The sequence below is a fragment of the Amblyomma americanum genome, chromosome 4 (genome assembly GCF_052857255.1).
Source record: "Amblyomma americanum isolate KBUSLIRL-KWMA chromosome 4, ASM5285725v1, whole genome shotgun sequence".
Lineage (NCBI taxonomy): Eukaryota > Metazoa > Arthropoda > Arachnida > Ixodida > Ixodidae > Amblyomma > Amblyomma americanum.
Window position 1 is genome coordinate 136,131,983 of NC_135500.1, and position 22,663 is coordinate 136,154,645.

The following is a 22,663-nucleotide window of genomic DNA, read 5'->3' on the forward strand; positions in this document are numbered from 1 at the left end:
AGTGTCCAAGGTACAGGTTTCTTCACTAAAGAGGGATTGACGGCTATTCAGGCGATCAATGACGCTTAAGGCGGAACACCGTGGATTTAAGGAGAAGCACAAGGAGATAAACGGACTAAGGGACGATTAAGGAGAAACACTGTGACTGCTCTGGAATAAAACTAACGCATTGTCGCTGTGGACCTTACAACACCATCACTAAAGGAATAACGCCATAAAAAATTCGACCAATTTGCAAATTTACAGGCAAGTTTTGCTAGGCAGCTGGGAGAGTCACGTGATGTGATGTGTCTGATGGAGCCATTCCATTAAGCATGCCGGCATTGTGAAACCTACTTCTGAAGCCCAGATGAGTAAATGCGGGAAACAAGTATGAAACCGAAAAGCGTGAGGCTCCTCGAACTTAGGCGCATCAAGGCAAGGTCCGTAGTAGTCTGCGCAACCAACTCCTGGCGCACGTTCAAATAGGGCAGTCTGTTGTAGTTGTGCGCGTAAGGATGATGGCTATGGAATGAATTGCATCCAAATAGCTGAATAAGGCCAGTGAATTTCGCGAAGAAAACGTGTCCTTCGGCTACAGAAAAGTGAAGATTCGTGCATTCCAGCATCAGTCTCGTCGAGCTGGTCAAAATGTGCTCTCATTGTGTGCTATATCCCACACGTACATGTATGGTACCGATAAACACAATGTCAAAGGCCTTCCGCCCAGTCGTCGCTGGTACAGTCATCTGCAAGCAAGTGCGAGAAGTCCCCACATACCCAGCAATTCTGACAAAGGAATTTTTGGCAATGGCAATGGTGACAAAGGCAATGGTTTATGAACGCAATTTTTACTATGTCAGAAGATTTAACCGTAGCACTCATTATATCCGCAGATCTCCCCTCATCAGGCTTGCATTGTTTTTGCAATTAAAGTTTTTTGCAGTTTTCAAAGACATTCCTTATTGGTTTTATATGGCAGTCCTAGCTACTCAGTACGAGTGCTGGAAAAACTTTAAAAGAAATATTCTGCTACGGATTCGAAGAATGAACAGTTACCTTTAATGATTCCATAATAGTACATTACAGTATTCCAATATACAAAATTTTTGTCTAAGAATCCTGCTCTTTATTCTTCTGCGTTCTTTTCGAAGATTTAGGGATAAATTACAGCAATAGTTAAGCTACCCCTCTCATTTCTTCGTAGCCTTGAGGGCGAAAGGTGTCGGTTCTTTACTGACTGTACTAATCAGATGCGGTAAGATATAAAGCAGGAACGCAATATATTATGACGCCTATCACCATTTTACTTTCCTTACTATATGAACATGTACAGTCGTCCACAGACCTGCCTAGAGCGCTCGAACACTATGCAGCCTGCGCTCCGCAACGCGCAGAGCGACGTCTAGCGGCGGCGCCTGGTTTGAGACTGCGCATCTTTGACTGTCGTCTGAGCATCGGACATGTGCTATCTCGAAGCAGGCGCTGCCGCTAGACGTCGCTCTGCGGAACGCAGACGGCGCGGAGTTCGAGCGTTATAGACAGGTCTGTGGAGGACTGTACAACTGCAATGTGAAGCGCGCACAGTAATTTCGGCCTTGTTATCAGAATTTTGGATAGCATCGCGTTACCGGTTCGCACCGAGAGAAAAAAACACACCATTGGATGAGGACGAGCAGTGGGATCTGGGAGCAATGTTTAGTGCCAAAGCTGTGTGACCTAGAGCAAAGTGGATGCAGCGGGTAGGCTAGGAGGAATGGTGATACTGACCAGCATGCGACGACACGTGCAGGAGACGTCGAGAGACCGAGTGCAGCCCCCGACGGAAGGAAGACGAGATTGCCGTCCCCGCTGCAATCCCTGCCAAGTGACCGATGACTGCCACGATGCGGTTGCTGGCTGTGCTACCGGTCGCCACGGCTCTCTTGCTGTGGGCAGCTGTCGACACGTGCTTGGGCCGACGGATAACCAAGGCCACTTCGGACCCGACCTCTTGCCCCGCTATCTGCGCAAAGAGGGCCTTTTTCATCGCACAGAATGGCACAAGTGTCTCCATGCAACCACAGGAGATCCTAGTAGTGGATAGTGTTCAAAAGATCCTGATGACCATCAAGGGTGGTGAAAAATGGGTTACTATAACTGTTGGAGGGGATAAGGTACATGTTCCCTCTAGAGCGCAGATCCAGATCCGGGTTATCCTGCAAAAAAATCCGCAGATTAGGGCTTTGCTGATAGGATTTATCGAGGGAAAACGTGTTCAGCTGAAGCAAGGCCTGGTCGCTACGAAGACACCCGTGAAAAGGAATCCCCCGAAAAAACCAGCACCGCCGACTAAGCGCCCTACTGCGAAGCCTAAAACGACGCCCAAAGCAACAAAAAACAACCAAAGGACAAAAAAGCCTGCAACGAAGAGGACGAAACCCACCAAAAAGGGCAACGTGAAAACCACCAAAAGGGTACCTGCTAAATCCACCAGAAGGCTCACTACTAAAGCCACCAAAAAGCCCGTTACAAAAACCACCAAAAAGCCGATCGCGAAACTCACCGAAAAGCCGACTACGAAACCCCCCAGAAAGTCTACTCCGAAGTTAAAGTCAAAGCCGCCCAAAGGGGTCACTCCGAAGCCCTCTCAGAAGTCAGTTACACGGCGGCAGCTTCAGGGAAGTATTCATTTTAACGCCAGTTTTGAGTTTTGGAAAAATTTCCGTTCGAACATGCCAATGCCCGACATCAGCCGTATAGGGCTGATGTACATCAATGCGGTGCCCAACATCGACCCCAAAGCGCTTATCCTGCTGGGATACCTGTTCAGTCAGCCAAACTACTTTTCAGTGGTCTACCAAACGCTGATCCAGATTGGCATCAAGTTCCCGAGCCTGACCGGGCCAATCAATTCGGTAACTTGGAATAACGTCCTTATCCCTTTTCCGCAGCCGCTTGTTGTGAGCTACATAGTTAATGTGAAAGGCGGGGTGTTCCAAGTGCCCAGAGAGGCACCAAAACTTGCCCTCTACCTTTCCACGCATGCCGCAGAGATTGCGGGGGTGGCCAGTTCTTTGAGCCGGATCGGTGGCATGTACTCCATTAGCGGCGGGAACCAAATTACCGGTTTCACAATATTCGGCCAATTCTACCGCTTTACGAAGCCCGCGGTCACGACCTTGGTCTTAAACGGGCGCAGCTACGTACTTCCCAAGGACATCGACGCGATTCTGGTTGCCGTGAAGAGCAATTACAAGTTATTCTATAGCCTCCAGATGCTCCTAGAAGCGTTCGGTGTGCAATTCAAGAAAGCCAATCCGGCCGTGATGCAGGGTTTGACCCCCCAGGGCAAAAGCCACAGCATAAACATTGTGCCCGGTGTGCGCATAAAGATCGACGACAAATTCTACGACATTCCGGCTGACCTGGAGGCGATATTCAAAAAGTCCGACGGCTTCAAGGTGGGTGCGCTCCTTGCGGCTCTCCAGGAGAAGGGGGTCCCAGTGAAAGTAGACGAAAAAACTGGGGTCATCGAGGGCATTCTCATCAAAGACGGCCTGGTCCCGTTCCCTTACACCATCGACCTGCGCTTCAAGATGGACAACACGGTCTACGTGATACCACGCGACCTCCAGAAGCTAATCGCCGTCCTCGAGAAGAAAAACATGCCCAGCAAGATCCTGTCAATTCTGTACGACCGTTACGGAGTGATTCCCGTGCGCAATGCCGACAACACGGTGATTGCTATCTCTTTCAACGGCAAGAAGTACCCCGTCAAGGCGCAGCCACTGACAGCCGTTACGATTCGCGGACGCAAGTTCCTCCTTCCAAAAGACACCGCCAAATTGGTAGACTTCGTGCAGTCCTTGAAAAACGACGACAAAATCGGGTTCGAGTTCTTGAAGGCGCTCAAGGTTGCCGGCTTCATGCTCGTCACCGACGACGACGGCGCAATGCGCAGAATCCAGAAGGGGGCGCAGTTGATCAAACTCGGTATGGAAATTCGTGTCAGAGTGATCTACGATAAAAAGACCTACAAAGTGCCCCAAGACTTGATGCTGCTAGTGAACCTGATTCGCAAGTCTGGTCCGGCCCACGTGAAGAAGGTTACGGATCAACTGAAAGCTTTCGACGTGGAAGTTACAAGGAAAGACAAGAAGTTAAAGATAGTTTTCAACAGCGTCCAGTATGTAGTAGATTTACAATCTGGCAGCGTCCAGGGATAGCAGTTTCACGGCATCTCGCTGTGTGATTTCTGGATGAAGACGCGAGCAGTATAAACAAGAGCGGTGATCACGCACGTTCAATAAATATATTTCTCTGACTCTCGTGTTGATCATGTTGTATTATTAAAGAAAACAGAACTGCCCGCCACTGACCTGGGTGAGCGAAAGAGCGTCTTTAATGCGATAGAAAGTCTGGCGTCAACGGCCGAGAAGATTTTGCACCTGTGTTGCCTCGTGCCTGATTACTTTATCCCTTTATTTTTCTTTTGTTCCTCTGCTTCCCTTCCGCCTGTACACAGCAGGCAACCGGAATTGTCTTCCCGTGTACCTGCTCAGTTTCTCCCTCATTCTGTCTCGCTCTTTACGTCGAGTAGAACGACGGCAAAACCGATAAGACGATGAACTGTGATGAAGTCAGCAGTGCGATGCACGGCATAGTCGCCGGGCAAGCTAAAAGCCTCGTTGCATGTAACTAAAATTGTTTCCCCCTATGGCAGCCTTCGTGTCGCCATGTGCTGGCGGATAGTTGCATCCGCTGAAAGAAGCTGACAAACCTTACTATTCTTCGCCTCGATCAGACGGGCTTAACCTAAACTTGGCTGTGCCCGATAAGGTTTGCGTAGTGTACCGCGGGACGTGGATGGATTTTTATATCGCTGCTTGCTCTCGGTGTAACCAGCTGCCCTTACAAAAACTTCTTTATACAGTCTATATACTGTCCACTGACTTCTGTCTATGAAGTGTATAGACTCTCTATAGACGAACCCTAGAGAACAGTCCATAGGCAATACAAATCTTATATGCAGTGTACAGACAATCTATATATTTACGGGCATACACTTTTAGTAGACTTTTGTCTGTAGACAGTCTATAGACTATGAGTAGACAAAAACAAATATCTATAGGAAGACAGTAGAGTCTATAAGAAGTCTATAGAGTGTCTTAGACCGTTTTTATAAGGGTGGAACAGTGTCGATGAAATCGGGCGTGTATGGCGCGGCGTACCGACTTGGCAAGGCTTCGGTGCACTCGGAAATGTGACAATATTTCAAGTGAAATTTTTCAATAATATTTTTATCGCTCCATATTTTGATAAAGAAGAGTGATACTTGTGAACGAGCGATGCTGGATTCATTGTTGTTTGCGCGCCTCAGTTCCTCATTGCTAAGTGGCGTAATTTCGGTTGATGTGTGAACTAAACGTGTGCGTTCGTACATTAACACCCGGAGGAAAAAGTGTCCGTGTTAATTGTGCCGTGTAAAAAGTGGTTATGCCGAATAGGGTTCTACCAATTTAGATGGCATATAAGCGCTTCATGGAGCAGAAGCAAGGCGCTGTGAATAGCGTTCTACCAATTTAGATGACATATAAGTGCTTCATGGAGTGTAAACAGGGCGCTGTGAATAGGGTTCTACCAATTTAGATGACATATAAGTATATCATGGAGGAGAAACAGGGCGCTGTGAATGGGGTTCTACCAATTTAGATGACATATAAGTGCTTCATGGAGGAGAAACAGTGCGCTGTGAATAGGGTTCTACCAATTTAGATGACATATAAGTGCTTCATGGAGGAGAAACAGGGCGCTGTGAATGAGGTTCTACCAATTTAGATGACATATAAGTGCTTCATGGAGGAGAAACAGTGCGCTGTGAATAGGGTTCTACCAATTTAGATGACATATAAGCGCTTCATGGAGCAGAAGCAAGGCGCTGTGAATAGCGTTCTACCAATTTAGATGACATATAAGTGCTTCATGGAGTGTAAACAGGGCGCTGTGAATAGGGTTCTACCAATTTAGATGACATATAAGTATATCATGGAGGAGAAACAGGGCGCTGTGAATAGGGTTCTACCAATTTAGATGACATATAAGTGCTTCATGGAGGAGAAACAGGGCGCTGTGAATGGGGTTCTACCAATTTAGATGACATATAAGTGCTTCATGGAGGAGAAACAGTGCGCTGTGAATAGGGTTCTACCAATTTAGATGACATATAAGTGCTTCATGGAGGAGAAACAGGGCGCTGTGAATGGGGTTCTACCAATTTAGATTACATATAACTGCTTCATGGAGGAGAAACAGGGCGCTGTGAATAGGGTAGAGACCGAACAAGATATTGATCGAATAGGGTTGAACGCGGGGGTATGCAGTGTGGAATAAAAATTCCCCTTTATTTGTAACCGAAGCCCGAGTTCTTTACACCGGTTAAGAAACTGCGAATTGAAATCCGTGCATGTCCTGTGGCCAGTTCCTGAAGATGAGCAGAAGGAAGCGCCACCTATCATATGCGTAACGAAGTGTATGTGCAGCCCTGTACTCTTTACTTTTTAACTGTAGCCCTGAACATTTGAAGCATCGCTGAGTATTCATCGGAAAACCGCAAGGGGCGGGACAGTCAGCTAATCTCCTTATCTCGAACTAAACAGCAGGTCGCATTCAGATTCATGTTTACTGTGGGGAGTGTTGCTCCTAGTATGACCATATAATAAGCACTTGATCTTGACGTAATTAGAAACGTGGTTTATTAACATCTCAGCTCAAACCAAAATGATGAAGTGCACAGGAAAGGAAATGTTATGCGGATAATCGATTGTGTATCATGGCTTTGGAGCCCATTTTGAAGGCAGGAAAAACACAACACGGGACGGCAGAGTCAAAAGGGGACGCGAAATTATGGAATTCCCGTAGATAGCACGGCTACAGCCGGCGGATGTGAGGTATAATTACAGATCCATGGGAGAAAGAGCATTTCCCTTCTAATGGAAGTAACCTGGCTGGCGGTGATTGCTCTCTCTGGTGATCAAGGAGCTCCGCCAACATAAAGAACTCGGAACTCGGAACTCGGCAACAGTACAACGTCCCGAGCAGCGCGTTTACTTAAAAAGACGCAAAGCGGCCTCCTGCAAAGACTGGGCGCCGGCGTCACGGCGTGTATGCGAAGCAAAATGCAGAATTGTCACCACCGTGAAGGGTGCGTTGTCGGGTCTACTTTGGACGCAGTATAGCCAAAATCAGACTTTCACAGTACCTCAGAGGTGCTGTTTGTGCTGGCAGCAGTTGGCAAGATAAGTTATCACTTTCCTGATGCGCTTTGTGATGAGGCATTTTTTAGGTGTAATAGAGCCCGAAAAAGATTTTAAAGGGTCGTCCTTCGGTTTGTCAGCGATAGGCGTAGCCGAGAAAACGCAATGCCCTGCGGATACGCTTGGGCAGAGGTACACTACGCTCCTTGCGGCCAAAACAAGGTGAAAAGCCCAGGAGGCCCTAACAAGAAACGCTGTCACAATTGGAACCCGACAACAATTCGATTCTTCTGCACCGTGCATTGCTGGAGATAAGCCTCTGTATTGTCGAGCAGTTTCACAGTTTTCTTTGGGACATTCTTCACACAAATTCGCTAGGTTTTCAAGTTTCAGAATCAATCAAACAATCAATTTTTATTTTCGGTGTCCAGGGACATACCTAAGGTATTTCTTGCTAACACACACACACACACACACACACACACACACACACACACACACACACACACACACACACACACACACACACACACACACACACACACACACACACACACACACACACACACACACACACACACACACACACACACACACACACACACACACACACACACACACACACACACACACACACACACACACACACACACACACACACACACACACACACACACACACACACACACACACACACACACACACACACACACACACACACACACACACACACACACACACACACACACACACACACACACACACACACACACACACACACACACACACACACACACACACACACACACACACACACACACACACACACACACACACACACACACACACACACACACACACACACACACACACACACACACACACACACACACACACACACACACACACACACACACACACACACACACACACACACACACACACACACACACACACACACACACACACACACACACACACACACACACACACACACACACACACACACACACACACACACACACACACACACACACACACACACACACACACACACACACACACACACACACACACACACACACACACACACACACACACACACACACACACACACACACACACACACACACACACACACACACAAGCACACACACACACACACACACACACACAAAAAGTAGTACATTCATTTTCCCACAAAGGGAAATAATCAAGGGAAGTATTGCAGCAGTCAAGGTGGCAGAATAAAAAAGTATCAACTAGGCCTCTGTTTTAGAGAAAGGCGTGAAAGCGAATAGAAAGCATAACAAAAAGGCGAAAACATGAAAACAGCGGGAAGTGAAAACAACTTGAACAGGGAACAGACAAAAACGACAAATAAAAAGTAACAAACAGGCAAAGGAAATGAAAACAAAGAACGACCTTTCACAACAAAATAGAGCATAAAGCAAAATACAATCACGAATAACCCAATCCAAATAGAACGAATATGAAATCTCTAAAATACAAGGTAGAAATAGAATCAAACACAATAAAAAAAACATTAGTGAACGCGTTACAGAAAATCACACGAGAGTACACGGTTTTAAAGTAAAAATATTAATGAAAACATGTAGAAGTGACGAAACAAAAGTAATAATAATAATAATAATAATAATAATAATAATAATAATAATAATAATAATAATAATAATAATAATAATAATAATAATAATAATAATAATGCCTGTTTATTTATACGCATCAAATACTCGATGTAAGAGAAAAAATACAAGGAAAATGTGTTTTAGATTCCAATCCATGTAGTGAGAGCGGCACATTATCAAAATCATACCCAAAAATTCTAGACAAAAGCATTTTTCAACGAGAAAGAAGCTATGAACGCTATTTTTCATGTAACGAAGATTTTGTTTTAAAAATCAATATATCCGATGATCTTCTCCCGGCAGGCTTGCATTTTGTTTTTTGCTATTAGCGTTTTTTTTTGCTATCGTCAAAGGCGTTCCCGATTGGTTTTTTATGGCAGTCTTAACTGTTCGATGTGAGTGATAGAAATACTATAAAATTAAGATTTTGCTGCATATAGGAAGAAAGGACTATTAGCTTCAATATTCACATACAAGCACCTCACACTTTTGCAATATTCAAAATTTTTGTCCTCAAATGTTGTACATGTACACAGTATGCACAAGTTCTTGATGTAAGCAGGATTCTTAACAGTGTCGATATTACACACAACACTACACAGACATTTTTTTCTTCAGCGATTTCAAAGCAGTCTGGAAATATACAAGTTGTCAGAAGAACATTATAATTATAAAATATATGGCTTCTTTAGGACTTGCAGGAAGATAGATGCACATTATTTTTTTAGCAATGTATAGCGCGCACACAATTACAAAGGCTCCAAAAAACGGCCCTGAAGCCACTGGTTCGAGTCGCGACATGGGCTGCGTATTTATGGCAAGAACTGTAAATATTTGGAACAGTTGACTGTTCACTATGAGTAGGAGCATTGACGTCCATGTTCCCTGCTCACATTGTTCGATAGTTAGACTGATGATGTAGTCTTTTCTGTCGCCTTTACATGAACACTTGCAGATTTCAGTAGAGCTTCTTATTCAATGACTTAGAGATATCGTTTAGTATATATAGTTTAGTAGTTTAGTTTAATATATATACACAAGAAATCCTTGAATTATTTCTTGCTTCTATATCTCTAACTAATATACATCGCCAACATCGAGCGTCCGCAATCACGTGACCCAACCGTGCACATAGGTCGTGTTTCGCTCTTCGCACTAATGTCGTCAACAGGTCGCCTACAAGCCCCGCCAAGCGCCTTTAAATGGTAACAAAAAAAGAAGACACCCTGACATGACTGAACGGCGCGGCACGCTGCGCGCATGCGCAGTAAGAGCCACTGCGATAAATCCGCCAGTGGCGACGTGACGCATAAGTCATGTTGCGGGAGGCCCATTGATTCAGCCGAGGCAGAGCTGCGTGCTCTAAACAATCTACACGTACACGAGAGGCCAGAGCCACAAACATGCGGCGGGTCCAACATAGAACGAATGCTGTCGGGGCTCAAGCTTGCCGCAAACGCGCTGAACAACGAGATGCTCAAGCCGCCGCCGCGGTGGCTCAGTGGTTGCTGCCGACCCGAAAGACGCGGGTTCGATCCCGGCCGCGTCGGTCGAATTTCGATGGAGGCGAAATTCTAGACGCTCGTGTACTGTGCGATGTCAGTGCACGTTAAAGAACCCCAGGTGGTCGAAATCTCCGGAGCCCTTCACTATGGCGTCCCTCATGGCCTGAGTCGCTTTGGGACGTTAAACCCTCATGAACTAAACTAACCAGATGCTCAAGCCTGTGACAACACATTTCAAACACCATAGAAGACTCGTCGCAGCACAGCCACCCAGCTAAACAAAAACACATTCGTCATTCAATCATGCGTGGCGGCTGAATTCCACGCAAATGGAGCAGCTGCAAGAGCACCCCAGGGCAAGTCAGTGCTTATCATCCGCCTTGCTACAGGTGTAAGGTTTATGATCGCACCCGAGACAAACTGCGTGCTAAAGCACGCCTGTTGGTTTTTCGCCTACAATCGCAGCTTGAAAGATAACAGCTGTTGAAATTACTTGAAGCGCTAGCAGTTATTGTCTTTAGATGATGAAGTAAGATGCAGAACTCATCCGAGTCGATAATTTTGTACTGCGCTGCACGGACCACGCCTTGCAGGACCTGAAAACGTTTCCCGAATAGGGCGCATTTGAAAGCGAGCTACGTGCTTTGTCAGCGCATTGCGCTTGGCACTGCACGCATGGGATGTTGCTTGCCCACTGGTATACGCCGTTCCCGAACTTAAATCTCTGCGGCTCCATCCGCGCCAGTTAATAGTCACTTCAGAGGCAGCAACGTTGTGTTCATCAGTGCAGATGCTTGCCGACCTCGGTTTGCTCAGTAACACCCACACTAGCGAATAGGCTGACCTTTGCTTGTGGTTGTCTTGACTGGAGAATTGCACCCCTGCTTGCTCCACCGCCTGGGTCATAGTTTCGCATTTACGCGAACTATTGCTGTAGACATTCTACGAGTAAGCGACAAACCGAAGTCGAAGCCGACGTCCATGAACTGCCGTGGGTCTGCCCAGCATTGAGAACAACGAGAACCCAGCATCTGGCGCAGACGGGTTTCTCGCTGGGCCGCTTACTCATATGTGGCATCATGGTCGATCTCTTCTGGACTTGATTACATTCGCAGACGTTTTCCCATTCCAACAATCATCTCCTTTTAAGGTTATGAACAACCCTTAAGAATAAACGACAAACTGTTCCGCTTCTTCCGCTGCGCACTAGCACCCAGTAGGGATCACAGCGTTCAAGTGACAAGTTAGAAGTCAGGCCCTATTAGATTCTGCGGGTCTCACCTGTAAACGGTGTGTCATCGGCCATCAGGTAATTACCCCCCAACGGAGACATTCTTATTTTCGAAAATGGTACCAAAATGATAATTTTCTACCCTTGCTGCCATCTGTCGGAAAACGAAAGAAAAATTGCTCTGTGCGAACCCTACTCGCCCTAAACAGGGAGCAGAGTGCCGTAAAGCACGCGATTAGCTCGATTCGTCATGAGGCATAATTGACAGCTGGCTTGTGACGAGCCTGGATAGTGCAAGTCCGCTAGGAAGTCAGCAAGGAAAGCCAATCATAGCCGTATCAAAATACGCTGTACCGATTTGCCCATTCTTGTGCCAGCCTGGGCTACTGAACCAGCGGAGAGTTGTCTTCGGAATCTCGATGCCAAGGTCTGCGTGCTTCCTGCCCGACTGACGAGTCAACTAGCACCAGCATGCAGTCGCAGTCAATCAGGTTGCGCATATGCGATGGCGTAGCTCAGGCATCAAGCAGACCATGTCGCACAAAGGCCGATACTTGCACATATCACGAAAAAGCGATAATATTCATCTCGTTACAATGCAGTGGAAGAGCACAAATAAGGGTGCTTGCAAACGACTCAAGGAGCATCGACTGCGTTTAGCCGTATCATGTTCAGTTCTACTTCCGGTTATGAAATAGCATGTACCGTTTCAAGGGTACGGTGCAGCATGCCGAGAAGCAGAAAATATTAGTGGTCAGCTCGACAAACAAAAGGAACAATCTTGGTTCCAGAACCAATCAATAAGAAAATAAAAAGCTGGGCGGGACATGTGCAGCGGTTGTCAGATGGCTGATGGTCTTTTTGGGTAAAAGAGCGGTTGCTAGGGAACGATAAAATAGCAGGATGTTTTGCAACATAAGGTGGCGACGGCTGGCGGCAGGCAGAGACGATTTAAAAGCATTAATTGATGTTCTAGTTCAGTGGACAGTTTTCTGGGTCACAATACTGTTGATGGTTGTGATAAATATCACGAGATGGATCTCTCACGAAAGTACCTCGACGACCGCACCGAAATACGCACAAAAGCCTATTACAGAACCCAATTTAGGCTCTACGACAAAATATACATATATAGCCGCACACCCCTCCACACTGTAGCATATTCAATCAACGACAAAAGAAAGTCACAAAACATACATGATAAATTTCGCCAGTTTATTCTTCAATAAAAGTGGCAGAGTGGTCCCAGAGAGAAGCGTTTGAGCATGTCAATGTTTTCACAGGTATCTTTTTGTCGAAACGCACAACATGAAGATTATTTACCTGGCAAGGTTAACATGCGAGGTCACTAATGCGTGGAAACATTTATTCAATCAATATGGAGCAAAAATGTTTAAAATAACCTATTTTCCTTCCTTTAGTAAATAATAGGGCATAAAGAAGGATTCTCCACCTTTAATTCTCATTTTTAAATGCAATTTCTTGATCTTAATGCTCCGAAAGTCACCATTTGAGTAAAAGAAAAAACGCCATTTCAAGCTGTCCGCACTGCCCCATAGAGTCTCGTCTGCTTCTGGTCAGTCGTATGGCAATGACAGTGAGTGACGACTCCTTGGTTACCATAGTCGCTAGATCGCTACTCGCTTCTGTTGCTGCACGAGCGCATGTCGGGGTACACGCCGTTGGATTGTCGCTCGTTTTACTCTACAGTAAGCCATCAACTGCTTTTCTAAAGCCTCGAGCGCACTTCCACCATACCCGATCTTCCTTTGATAGCGTTGCCACCCCATTACATCCCCCGCTGATGCCTCATTTTCACGGCTCTTTCGGTGTGGTTCGCGCGGTGCGCCACTGCACACTATTGTGTAGTCAATCAACATGTAACTGCGATGCAACAGTTTCGAGGAAAGGCTCCTGATAAAGCTGATGAGGCTACATTGTTCCTCAATGATTACGAAACCAAGTTTGAAAGACGTGAAGATGAAAGCGAACACTGTCACACCGATTACATTTCGGTGTTCTCCTTTCCGACTTATTCTGCGGTGTTTTTTCGTGAACTCCGGCATGATGCATGAGCAACAAAATTGCTGTGAGGTCTATTTTCAGCACTGAGCTATTTATTGTAAGGTTACATCGCTTTATCTACGATAAGAGGCAACCAAACGAGGAAGACAAGCACAAGCAGACAAGAAGCAGGCGACTCCTGCCGCCTCCGTCTATGATAACGCAAGGCTTGTAGGCCGCGAAAAGAACGCATGTCGCGTGCTAACGTTAGAGCAGCGCAGTTGTCCAAACTATTCTGCCGGTTTCCCTCGCAGCTTCCTAACTGTGTCCGCCGCTGGCACTGCTGTAAGAATGAGGGTGCATCAATTTGGCGTTATCTCTGTGTACCATTTGCCTGGGGAGTCAAAATTTTGCTCCTTTGTACTCCCATATATGCCTCCTCTTTATTGGAGAGTAAATAAAATACGCGGCATAAATACAGTAATTAAAACCTCATTTTGGGCGTGCGCTAGAGAGCCGGCAATTTATAGCTGGAACTCGATCTAACGAAACCCGATTTTGCGAAGTTCCCGGTCTAACGAACAAGTTTTGATTCCCCGGCAGGTACCCATAGTATTCAAACGATATACTAAAGACCGCTAAAGATAATTTAAGGAAGTCTTTCAGGGAGGAAATGAGCAAAAAAAAAAAAGGGCGTTGATTTCAAACTTACTATTTTGCCTACGATGTCTCGCAGCTTGCTGGCAGCATGCCAGCAGTAACATGGGCGCCCAAATCACCGCCCTGGTTTTGTTTTGACTGGCCTGCAAGCTGCGCCGCTGCACGGAACAACGGACTCGGCAGTCGGCGGCGCTTCCTACCTTGGCTTGGAATCCGTTTTACCAGATCGCGCTTTCACGCACAGTTGATTCGGGCCGCCTTTGCGGACTTTGAATACTTGCAGGCGTGAGGTATCGGCAAATACGATGCCGCAGTAGCTTATGGGTGCCGCTGCGTTACGAGTTTAGGTTTCGAAGGGCGGAAAAATGCCTTCCTCGATTTTATGAATTTCTCGACATAGCGAAATAATTTGTGGCGGCTCTTCACTTTGTTAAATGGAGTTTTAACTGCGCTCATGTTTTCTTACTAGGAGTGTAGAAAAGATCAATGTTTGATAAAGTCCAGACTAAGAGGTAGCCTTTTTCGCCCATTGTTTACTACTACTTCTACTACTACTACTACTAATACTACTACTACTTCTAATACCTCTTCTTTACTGCATCTATCTTACTGTCGCTACTACTATTGCTGCTGCGGTTGCTGCTACACTGTGTACACGCTACTACTATTACTACTAGTTATACTACGATTCATACTACAGCTACTACTACTACTAATATTAGCTAGTAATAAAAGCAAAGGAGCAGTAAATGTCTCACCCTCGATGGGTGCCCCCATTAGTGCATATGCGTATTAATGAATAACTCTGTTTTGCTTCACCTATATTTCCCTCCTGAATTCATCGTATATCAGTGTTTCTCAAAATGAATGACCATCTAAAGGCTGACGAAGAGGTGACCATTGCATGCGCGGATAGTGTCGCCATTCAAGGGTCGCCGTCTTGCATGCTGGCGTGCACAGGTTGCGAGCCGCTGTTGGGACAATATTAAAAAGTGATTTGCCTCCAGGAAAAAGGGTATTTTACGCTATGATTTTATTTTGACATATCTCAATTCTGTAGAGTAAAAAAAACCGCATAGGCGAAAAGATCTAACAATTTTTCTATTTAATGAATTCTGTTGATCTTAGATTTTACATGAAACAGTAATATGGTACCAAAACTGGGATATCGTTGTAGATGCTGGCACTCGAGCCTTCGTGCTGGCGAACAGATTCCACAAACCAACTGCAGTGCCGATGAGAATACTAGATACCTTTAGCATAGCGCGTACAACTACCGCTAACGCTTACCGCGTGCTGCGCCCCGCCGCCGCGCACGCTCTGATTGGTCCTGATGCGGCAGGCCGGCGCGCTGTTTACCAGAGCGTGGCGCCATCTAGCGACCTCAGACATATCTGGGCATGCGCCTCCAGAGCGCTGTCCTCTAAAGGTTCAGTACAGAAAAATTACACGTGATGTCGCTTGCAACAGCCTTTTTTGTTGAAACGAAAGACGGCAGGAGCCGCTCGTTAAGTTTAGAAAGGCACTTGTCTGGTACTCTTTGTCATCGTGGAATTCGGCGCCGACGAGACGTCATATTTTTTCGGTCTTTTTTCAGGTACGTGACAGTAAAAACATTTGGGAAATTTTTATCAGATAAAACATGGTATCTGCTGTCGCTTTACCATGATTGCTTTCTATCTTTATGTTAACGTGGACCACTTTTTCCCAATTACCTCACGTCTAACGACCTCTTGAGGCAAATTTCTTGCTTGTTAGAAAAAAAAACTCATATTCATCGTTATCTCTGACCAGCCTTTACAAATGGAGAACTAACACTTGATTCATGAAGGTGGGCAGTTAACCCGGTAGAGTATAATGTGCCAAAGGTTACTAAATTATTTCTATTTAGGAGAAATAAGTGCGTCTTTTTTAATGGATAAATGAGTTAGTCACGTGTGGCTGAACACGTGACAGGACGGCTGGTTTCACCTTTGAAACTGCCGATAGCGTCTGGGGCCTTTTTTGCGCTGTCGGTTGATTGCGAGTAACGAAGTCGCCTCAGGTTTTGAGCCCAGCTTGCTAAGTTCAGGGGCATTAAGCATCGCTTTGGTCTCGTCATAGAACCAAGCTAGAGAACACAGAATGCGCTGATTTGGATAGCAGTTAGGGTGCCGTTATTTTTAGCTTCCTGATGCTTACGTTTCTTACGTCGTTCCAGTTTTCACGGCATGTCGCATTAATTAGCCCCATCAGGGACAGATGCCTCCTCCAAGCGATTCGGCACTCTTGCAGTCGCCTTCTTAGCAGCTTACAAACTTTTGTTTCGATGCAGCAGGCTCGAACCATTGCCACCTCTATGCGCCCATTTTAGTAGCCTCTACTGACAATTTTTGTTGCCGTTGAGCTACTGACAATTTTTGTTGCCGTTGAGCTACTGACAATTTTTGTTGCCGTTGAGCTACTGACAATTTTTGTTGCCGTTGAGCGACTGCATAAAATAAAAAATAAGTTAAGTGCATGCGCACTCCTTTTACGCGCTGAAAAAAAGTGCAGCCTTAAAGAAAACACAGCAGTAAATGGCTACCCCTTTTTTGGGAACCTAAGAGAGCACCATGTGATAATTGTGATTTCTTAAATTTTTAATTTCGAAGACACGCCTAGACATCGATAAGAGTTACACCTAAAACAGCATAACAGGAAAAAGCGCAATATTATCATAGGCTTCAAAAGGCAGGGAGGATAAAATAAAGATATAGAAACCGGTTAGAAGCTGCGCGAAAGTTTTATGAAGTTGCATATATGCTGCACTAAAATAATAATAAAAAAGAAAATTTGCACAGTGCATCACGAATTTCAGCTACTTATCAATCACCGAAAAAAAAACACTTTCAAACTGCACAAAAAAGAAGCAGAAAGCGAAATAAGGAGTATGTACAAAAATTGCCAGCACTAAATGTAGAGCAGCCAACACTGACATGAAGAAAATGTGTAGAAATAAATAAACCAGGCACAAATGAAGCGATGAAAATTCAGCCTTTCTGCATGTGGCTGCTCCGGAACTAAACTAAACAAACTGAGTTCTCGGCAACTTAAAGGAACAGTGAGAACAACCTGATGCTGGCTTATATAGATTTATTACTGCATTCTTATGATAAAGTTGCTACTTCCTTACAGAAAACAATTATTTCTTTGTTGTCACAATAGATTTTCCTGTAGCAGTTTGGTACCTGAGAACAGAAATATTTGTCTTGACAACAGGACTTTATGTACTATTGTACAGACCACTGTCGTAAGGAGAGAGCAAGTTTTGTCGCAATAACAAACAACATTTCGATACTACAGAAAAACCTTTCGTAACGTTGGGACTACAAAAATTTTTGTCTTATTTTCGGACCAACTTTATCATATCTTTCAGCAGAGTTCAACTGTATAGCTTTAGCTAAACCACATGAGGAGCTGAGCTTTTATAGGCTATAAAAGGCCAAACAATGATATTCACTTGTCACCACTAACGGCCAGTTTCTCAATAAACTGCCGCGCTTGAACGCAGTTTTTTCTTTTCGGAGGCTACGCTACAGTACCGTTCCCCTTAAAACAGTGATCATGGAGACGTTTTCGGTGTCGATGTCGCGAGCTGTAATTGAGCGGCAGGAAAGTTTTGTAGCAATAGCTACATTACGGTAGCATTTCGAGCCTTCAGCGCGGTTGGTCACGTGGTGCGGAGCAGCTGCCGGCGGCGCGGCGCCGTGGCTGATCACGTGGTTCGTGACGTGACCAAGTTCCACTCGGCCAGCTGTAGCTATCGTGTCACTCCAGGTTTAGCCACAGCTAAACCACCGCCAGTTTTTTTAAGTAAGGTTATCTCAGCAAAAAATGCGTCTCTTGCTGACTGAAAAACGTAAACATACCCAGAAAGAGCTCTATAATCAATTTTTACTGAGAGCAAAAACTGCGAAGAGTTATTCTCAGGGTCCCTTTAAGTGCCTTTTCTAAAAACTCCGTTGAGAGAAGGAGACCACTAAAAAAAACTGCAAAAGACTGCTTAGCATTGAAGCAATATTTCCAAGAACCGTTCGCTTTTTATACTGGCTACGCTCATTTGAAACGCGTTCATACCGAAAAAAGAAAGATGGGGCGAATGCATTTGGAAAGAACTGGTAAATTAAGGTGCCGTTTCAACAACAAAGACTAAACAGATGTGACGCTTGTTGACGTGAAGGACCTACATATGGTGTTTTAGAATAAGGAAGACGGAAAACTACGCTCTGGAGCTACTGGTTACTGTGGTGTCCTGCCCAGTTTGAAATTTAGCGGCAAAAGCGAGCTTTCGCGCGTTAAAAAGTAAAAAGGAGCGCCGGTTCTGCAAGCTTGCCTAAAACCTTGCTTGGTTGCGGCTTGAAGCCGACTTTAATTGATTTGCGATGTGACTGCAGTCGTCGAGCCTTGGGGCACTGTACGAAGCGTTAGCAAAAATAACAAACTATTGGCACAGATTCGTAGCTAGAAGACAGGACTACGTGATGGGCAGCTTTGGGTGCGCTGCAAGACTGAAGAAAATAATATAACATGGGGCAAGTACTGCGAACCAAACAACTTGCATGACAGTCTGAATTGGGCTTGACCGTGTAGTCACCGATGCTGATGACGGTCTGGCGGTGTTTTGATGATTGCGTTAGCAATAATAGCGTTAACAACGGTTACTTTCTCTCCTTCTTAGGACACGGTGAAAACGAAGGGATCCGTGCAGGCGACAACAGAAACAACCGTCAGAAGCGGGAATACGAGCAGCAGAACTGAACCTGACGATGCACTTGCTCGCTGTGGTCCCGTCTGCCACGTTGCTCCTGCTTTGGGCATCAGGGGAAACGGGCCTCGCACAGCGGGAATCCTGCCCGGCACACTGTGCGGCGCGCGTTATCTACGTGCACAACCACACGGTATCCACCGAGAGCGGGCCGAGGGCCGAAATACTCGCCGATATCACGTACAGGCTGACCAAGGTGAAGCCGGGCGCTGATAAGGTTAGGGTGCGAATTGGCGTCGAGTGGGTCTTTGTCCCCAAGAACGTCAAGTCGAGAATCGAGAAAGTGGTCAAGAAATATCCAGAGCTGGGAGACATTCTCCTGGAGATTGTGTCAAAGTGGCCGCGGTTGACTACCCCCAGGCCGACCACTAAGGCAACGAAAAAGGCAACGCCGAGGCCCAGGCCCGGAACCCTGAAGACGACAGCTATACCTAAGAAGGTCACGCCGAGGCGCTTAAGCCGAAAGCCCGCTACTACAAGACGGCGATCTACGCCTCCCAAGTTCACGCCGAGAACCCCATACAAGCCGAAGAGCACGCCTAAGCAAAAAGCAAAGCCGACGACTCCAAAGAGGTCTCCTCTTTCGGTTCCCGTCCCGCCAAGGCCAAGAACCAGAGTCCCTGAAGTTGATAAGGTTGTCTCCATCCCGCCCGTTTCCAAGGGCATCAACGATACTGTGCGCGCCAGCCTAGAACTTCTGCTGAACTTCCCCAACCACTTTGCAACCATTTACGAAATTCTCGTGAATTTGGGCGTCAAGTTTACGGACCTGAGAAAACCGGTCCACAATGTCACCATTGGCGTGGACGTTATCCCTCTCCCGAAGCCAATTGAGGTGGACTTCATTATTACAGTCAAGGACAAGGAGTTCCACCTGCCGAAGGACAGCGGCAAAGTCGCAGACTATGTTTCGAGGCACGCGGCAGAGCTTGCCGTCTTGGTTACGGTGCTTCACCAGCTTGGATCCAAGTTTTCTTTGGACAAAACGGGCAGAGTGACCGGCTTTGAAGTGATTGGACAAAAGGAAAACTTCAGGCGGCCCTTGGATATTGAAGTCGTCGTCAGCTCCAAAAAGTTCAACCTTCCGAAGGAAATCGGTATACTTCTCACGTTCGTTAAAGACAAGCCAGCCGAGTTCTCCAAAGTGCAGGGGATCCTAGAAATACTCGGTGTGCGTTTCAACAAGGTTTCAGGTGGAGCAGCCCTGCGTACCACTTACCAAAACAAGCCTTATGGCATCAAGAGTGTGCCTAACGTCCGCATCACTGTCGGCGCTAAGCAGTACGACATTCCCTCCGACCTGGACTCAATGTTCAAGAGCCCCGTAGGTCTGCAGGTCGGCGCGATCCTTACGGCTCTGCAGCGCGCCAACGTCCTCTTGAATGTGCACAAAAAGACTGGGGTCATTTTGGACATCGTCGTCAATAAAGTCACCATCCCATTCCCGGTGACGCTGGACCTGCGCTTCAGACTGGGCAATAAGGTGTACATAGTGCCTTACGACTTACCCAAGATCATCGGCGACCTCGAAAAGAGAAACATGCCCAGCCAAATCGTATCCATTCTGTACAGTCGCTATGGCGTCGTCCCAGTGCGCAACAAAGAAAACGCCGTCATCGCGTTCTCTTTCAGTGGCCAAACATTCCCGATCAAGGTGCAGCCGACGACCGTCGTGGTTCTCACCGGTGTCAAATTTCTTCTGCCGAAGGAAGCCCAGAAAATGGTCGACTTTTTGGTCAAAGAAAAAGTTCCTCCATTGAAGTTCATGCAGGCTCTGCAGCTGGCAGGATACACGTTCGTTCCTGAACCTGACGGCGTTCTGCGCACGATTCAGAAAGGTGCGGACAAAATCGACCTTCATGTTGAGCTGCGGCTCTTTGTGAATCTGGACGGTAAAAGATACAGGGTTCCCACTGACCTCGAGCGGCTTGTAGAAATCGTTCGCAGTCTGGATCCACCCCAGATTAGAAACATCATGCAGCAGCTAGAACAATGCGGTGTAATATTTGCCAGGAAAGGCAGTAAACTGGTCATCATGTTTAACGGTATCAAATACGAAGTGAACATGAAATCAGGCATAGACAGCGGACCGAGCGCTGCGCTCGTCATTAATATCAGCAACAATACGTTTACAATTCCGAAAGATATAAAAGCAGCCGTGTCCCACGCTAGCCGTAACGGACCTGGCGCAGTCAAGATTCTGATCGAGTTGTTAAAAGCGCACGGCTCCAAAGTGAACCTCTCTCCCACGGGCGACATCATTTCTATCGTATTCGAGGGAAAGCTGTACCCTGTCGGTGGCGCGGATGAGAGCGTCCAGGTGACGATACGAGGCAAGAAAGTCTGGATGCCTAGGGAGATGCTCAGTCTGCACAAGAAGTTCAAAAACTTCAGCTTCGCCGAGGTCGTGGTCGCTCTGATGAAGAAGGGGGCTAAGCTGGACATCGACGGCGAGAACAATTTCTACGGTTTTCGGTTTAAGGGCCGTCAGATGCGATTCCCCAAGAAATTCCGTGTCCTCGTCCAGGTCGACAAGACAGGGAAAAAATACCGAGTGCCGGGAGAACTCGGCAACTTGGCCAAGGTCCTTTCCAAGGGCAACTGGGACTGGAAGGCTGTGCGGGCTACGCTCCGCGCAGCTGGAATCGAAATAGCCGGCAAAGACGGCCCCGTGAAAAACTTCTCCTTCCAAGGGAAAAAATTCACCGTCAGGTAGAGCAACCGCTGCCTTCAAACCTGCTTCCAAGGTTCCGCTTACGTCCAACGCGCGCGTTAGGGCTACGAACTTAATAAACTCAAACCGCATTGACTCACGTCTTTGTTTTGATCGATAGCTGAGAAAAGAGGACAACTTAGCACAGATCACACTATTCTATGTAACAGTGAAACAGTTAGCGTAGACATCAATCTGGGTGGAAAGATCTAGAGAGAAAACTTGTTCAGTGAAACAAGTTTCTGTGTCAAGACGGCAGGACAGCAATGATGCCCTCAACCACAGCTTTATGCTGTGCGCGGAGTCGTTCGCTTGCGAAATATAGTGGTTTCAGCAGGGACTTGTTAGAAAGACCGGGCGGAGGGTGCTTTGAATGTGTGGGCAGTCCCAGAATGCATGTGTTATCCAGGGTTGCGGCTGTTATCAGTCAGGAGGAGTGCGCTGCTTGGTAGAAAGTCCAAACATGTAGAAGATCGTGCATCACAAGCCGTCTTCTGCCGACCAGGCTGCAGTTCTAAAGAACTCCAAAGACGGACAGAACTGCAACCTGCTCGGCTGAAATCCCGGAAGCCTAATGTCATGCACGGTCTCTATCCTCGGCATCTTCTACATGTTTGCACTTTTATGTGGCTATGTTTGATTTGTTTTGTGAGGGTTTAACGTCCCAAAGCGGCTCAGGCTATGAGGGACGCCGTACTGGAGGGCTCCGGAAATTTCGACCCCCCGGGGTTCATTAACATGCACTGACAACGCACAGTACACGGGCCTCTAGAATTCCGCCTCCGTAGAGATTCGACCGCCGCGGCCGGGCTATAGGGTGTACAGGTGACGCTTCGCTTTGCTACTACCTGCCACGTTGGTCAGGTGGAGTGTCACGCCGGCTAATCCGACGACGCGGAAT

General features: G+C 46.6%; 1 protein-coding gene across 2 annotated transcripts in view; it reads left to right on the forward strand.

Annotated features, from left to right (window-relative positions):
* The window catches only part of LOC144128398 (uncharacterized), a 50,425-nt gene extending 28,563 nt beyond the window's left edge, over nt 1-21,862 (forward strand). Inside the window, exon 2 of one of the 2 annotated variants that reach the window (XM_077661777.1) lies at nt 18,963-21,862. In XM_077661777.1, the coding sequence (XP_077517903.1) occupies nt 19,051-21,765 (2,715 nt within the window). In that variant the 5' untranslated portion in view covers nt 18,963-19,050 and the 3' untranslated portion in view covers nt 21,766-21,862. Of the gene's footprint in view, nt 1-1,771; nt 4,286-18,962 lie in introns of those variants that run through there. The other variant, XM_077661778.1, reaches the window with a different exon arrangement.
* The last annotated feature ends 801 nt before the right edge of the window (nt 21,863-22,663 follow it).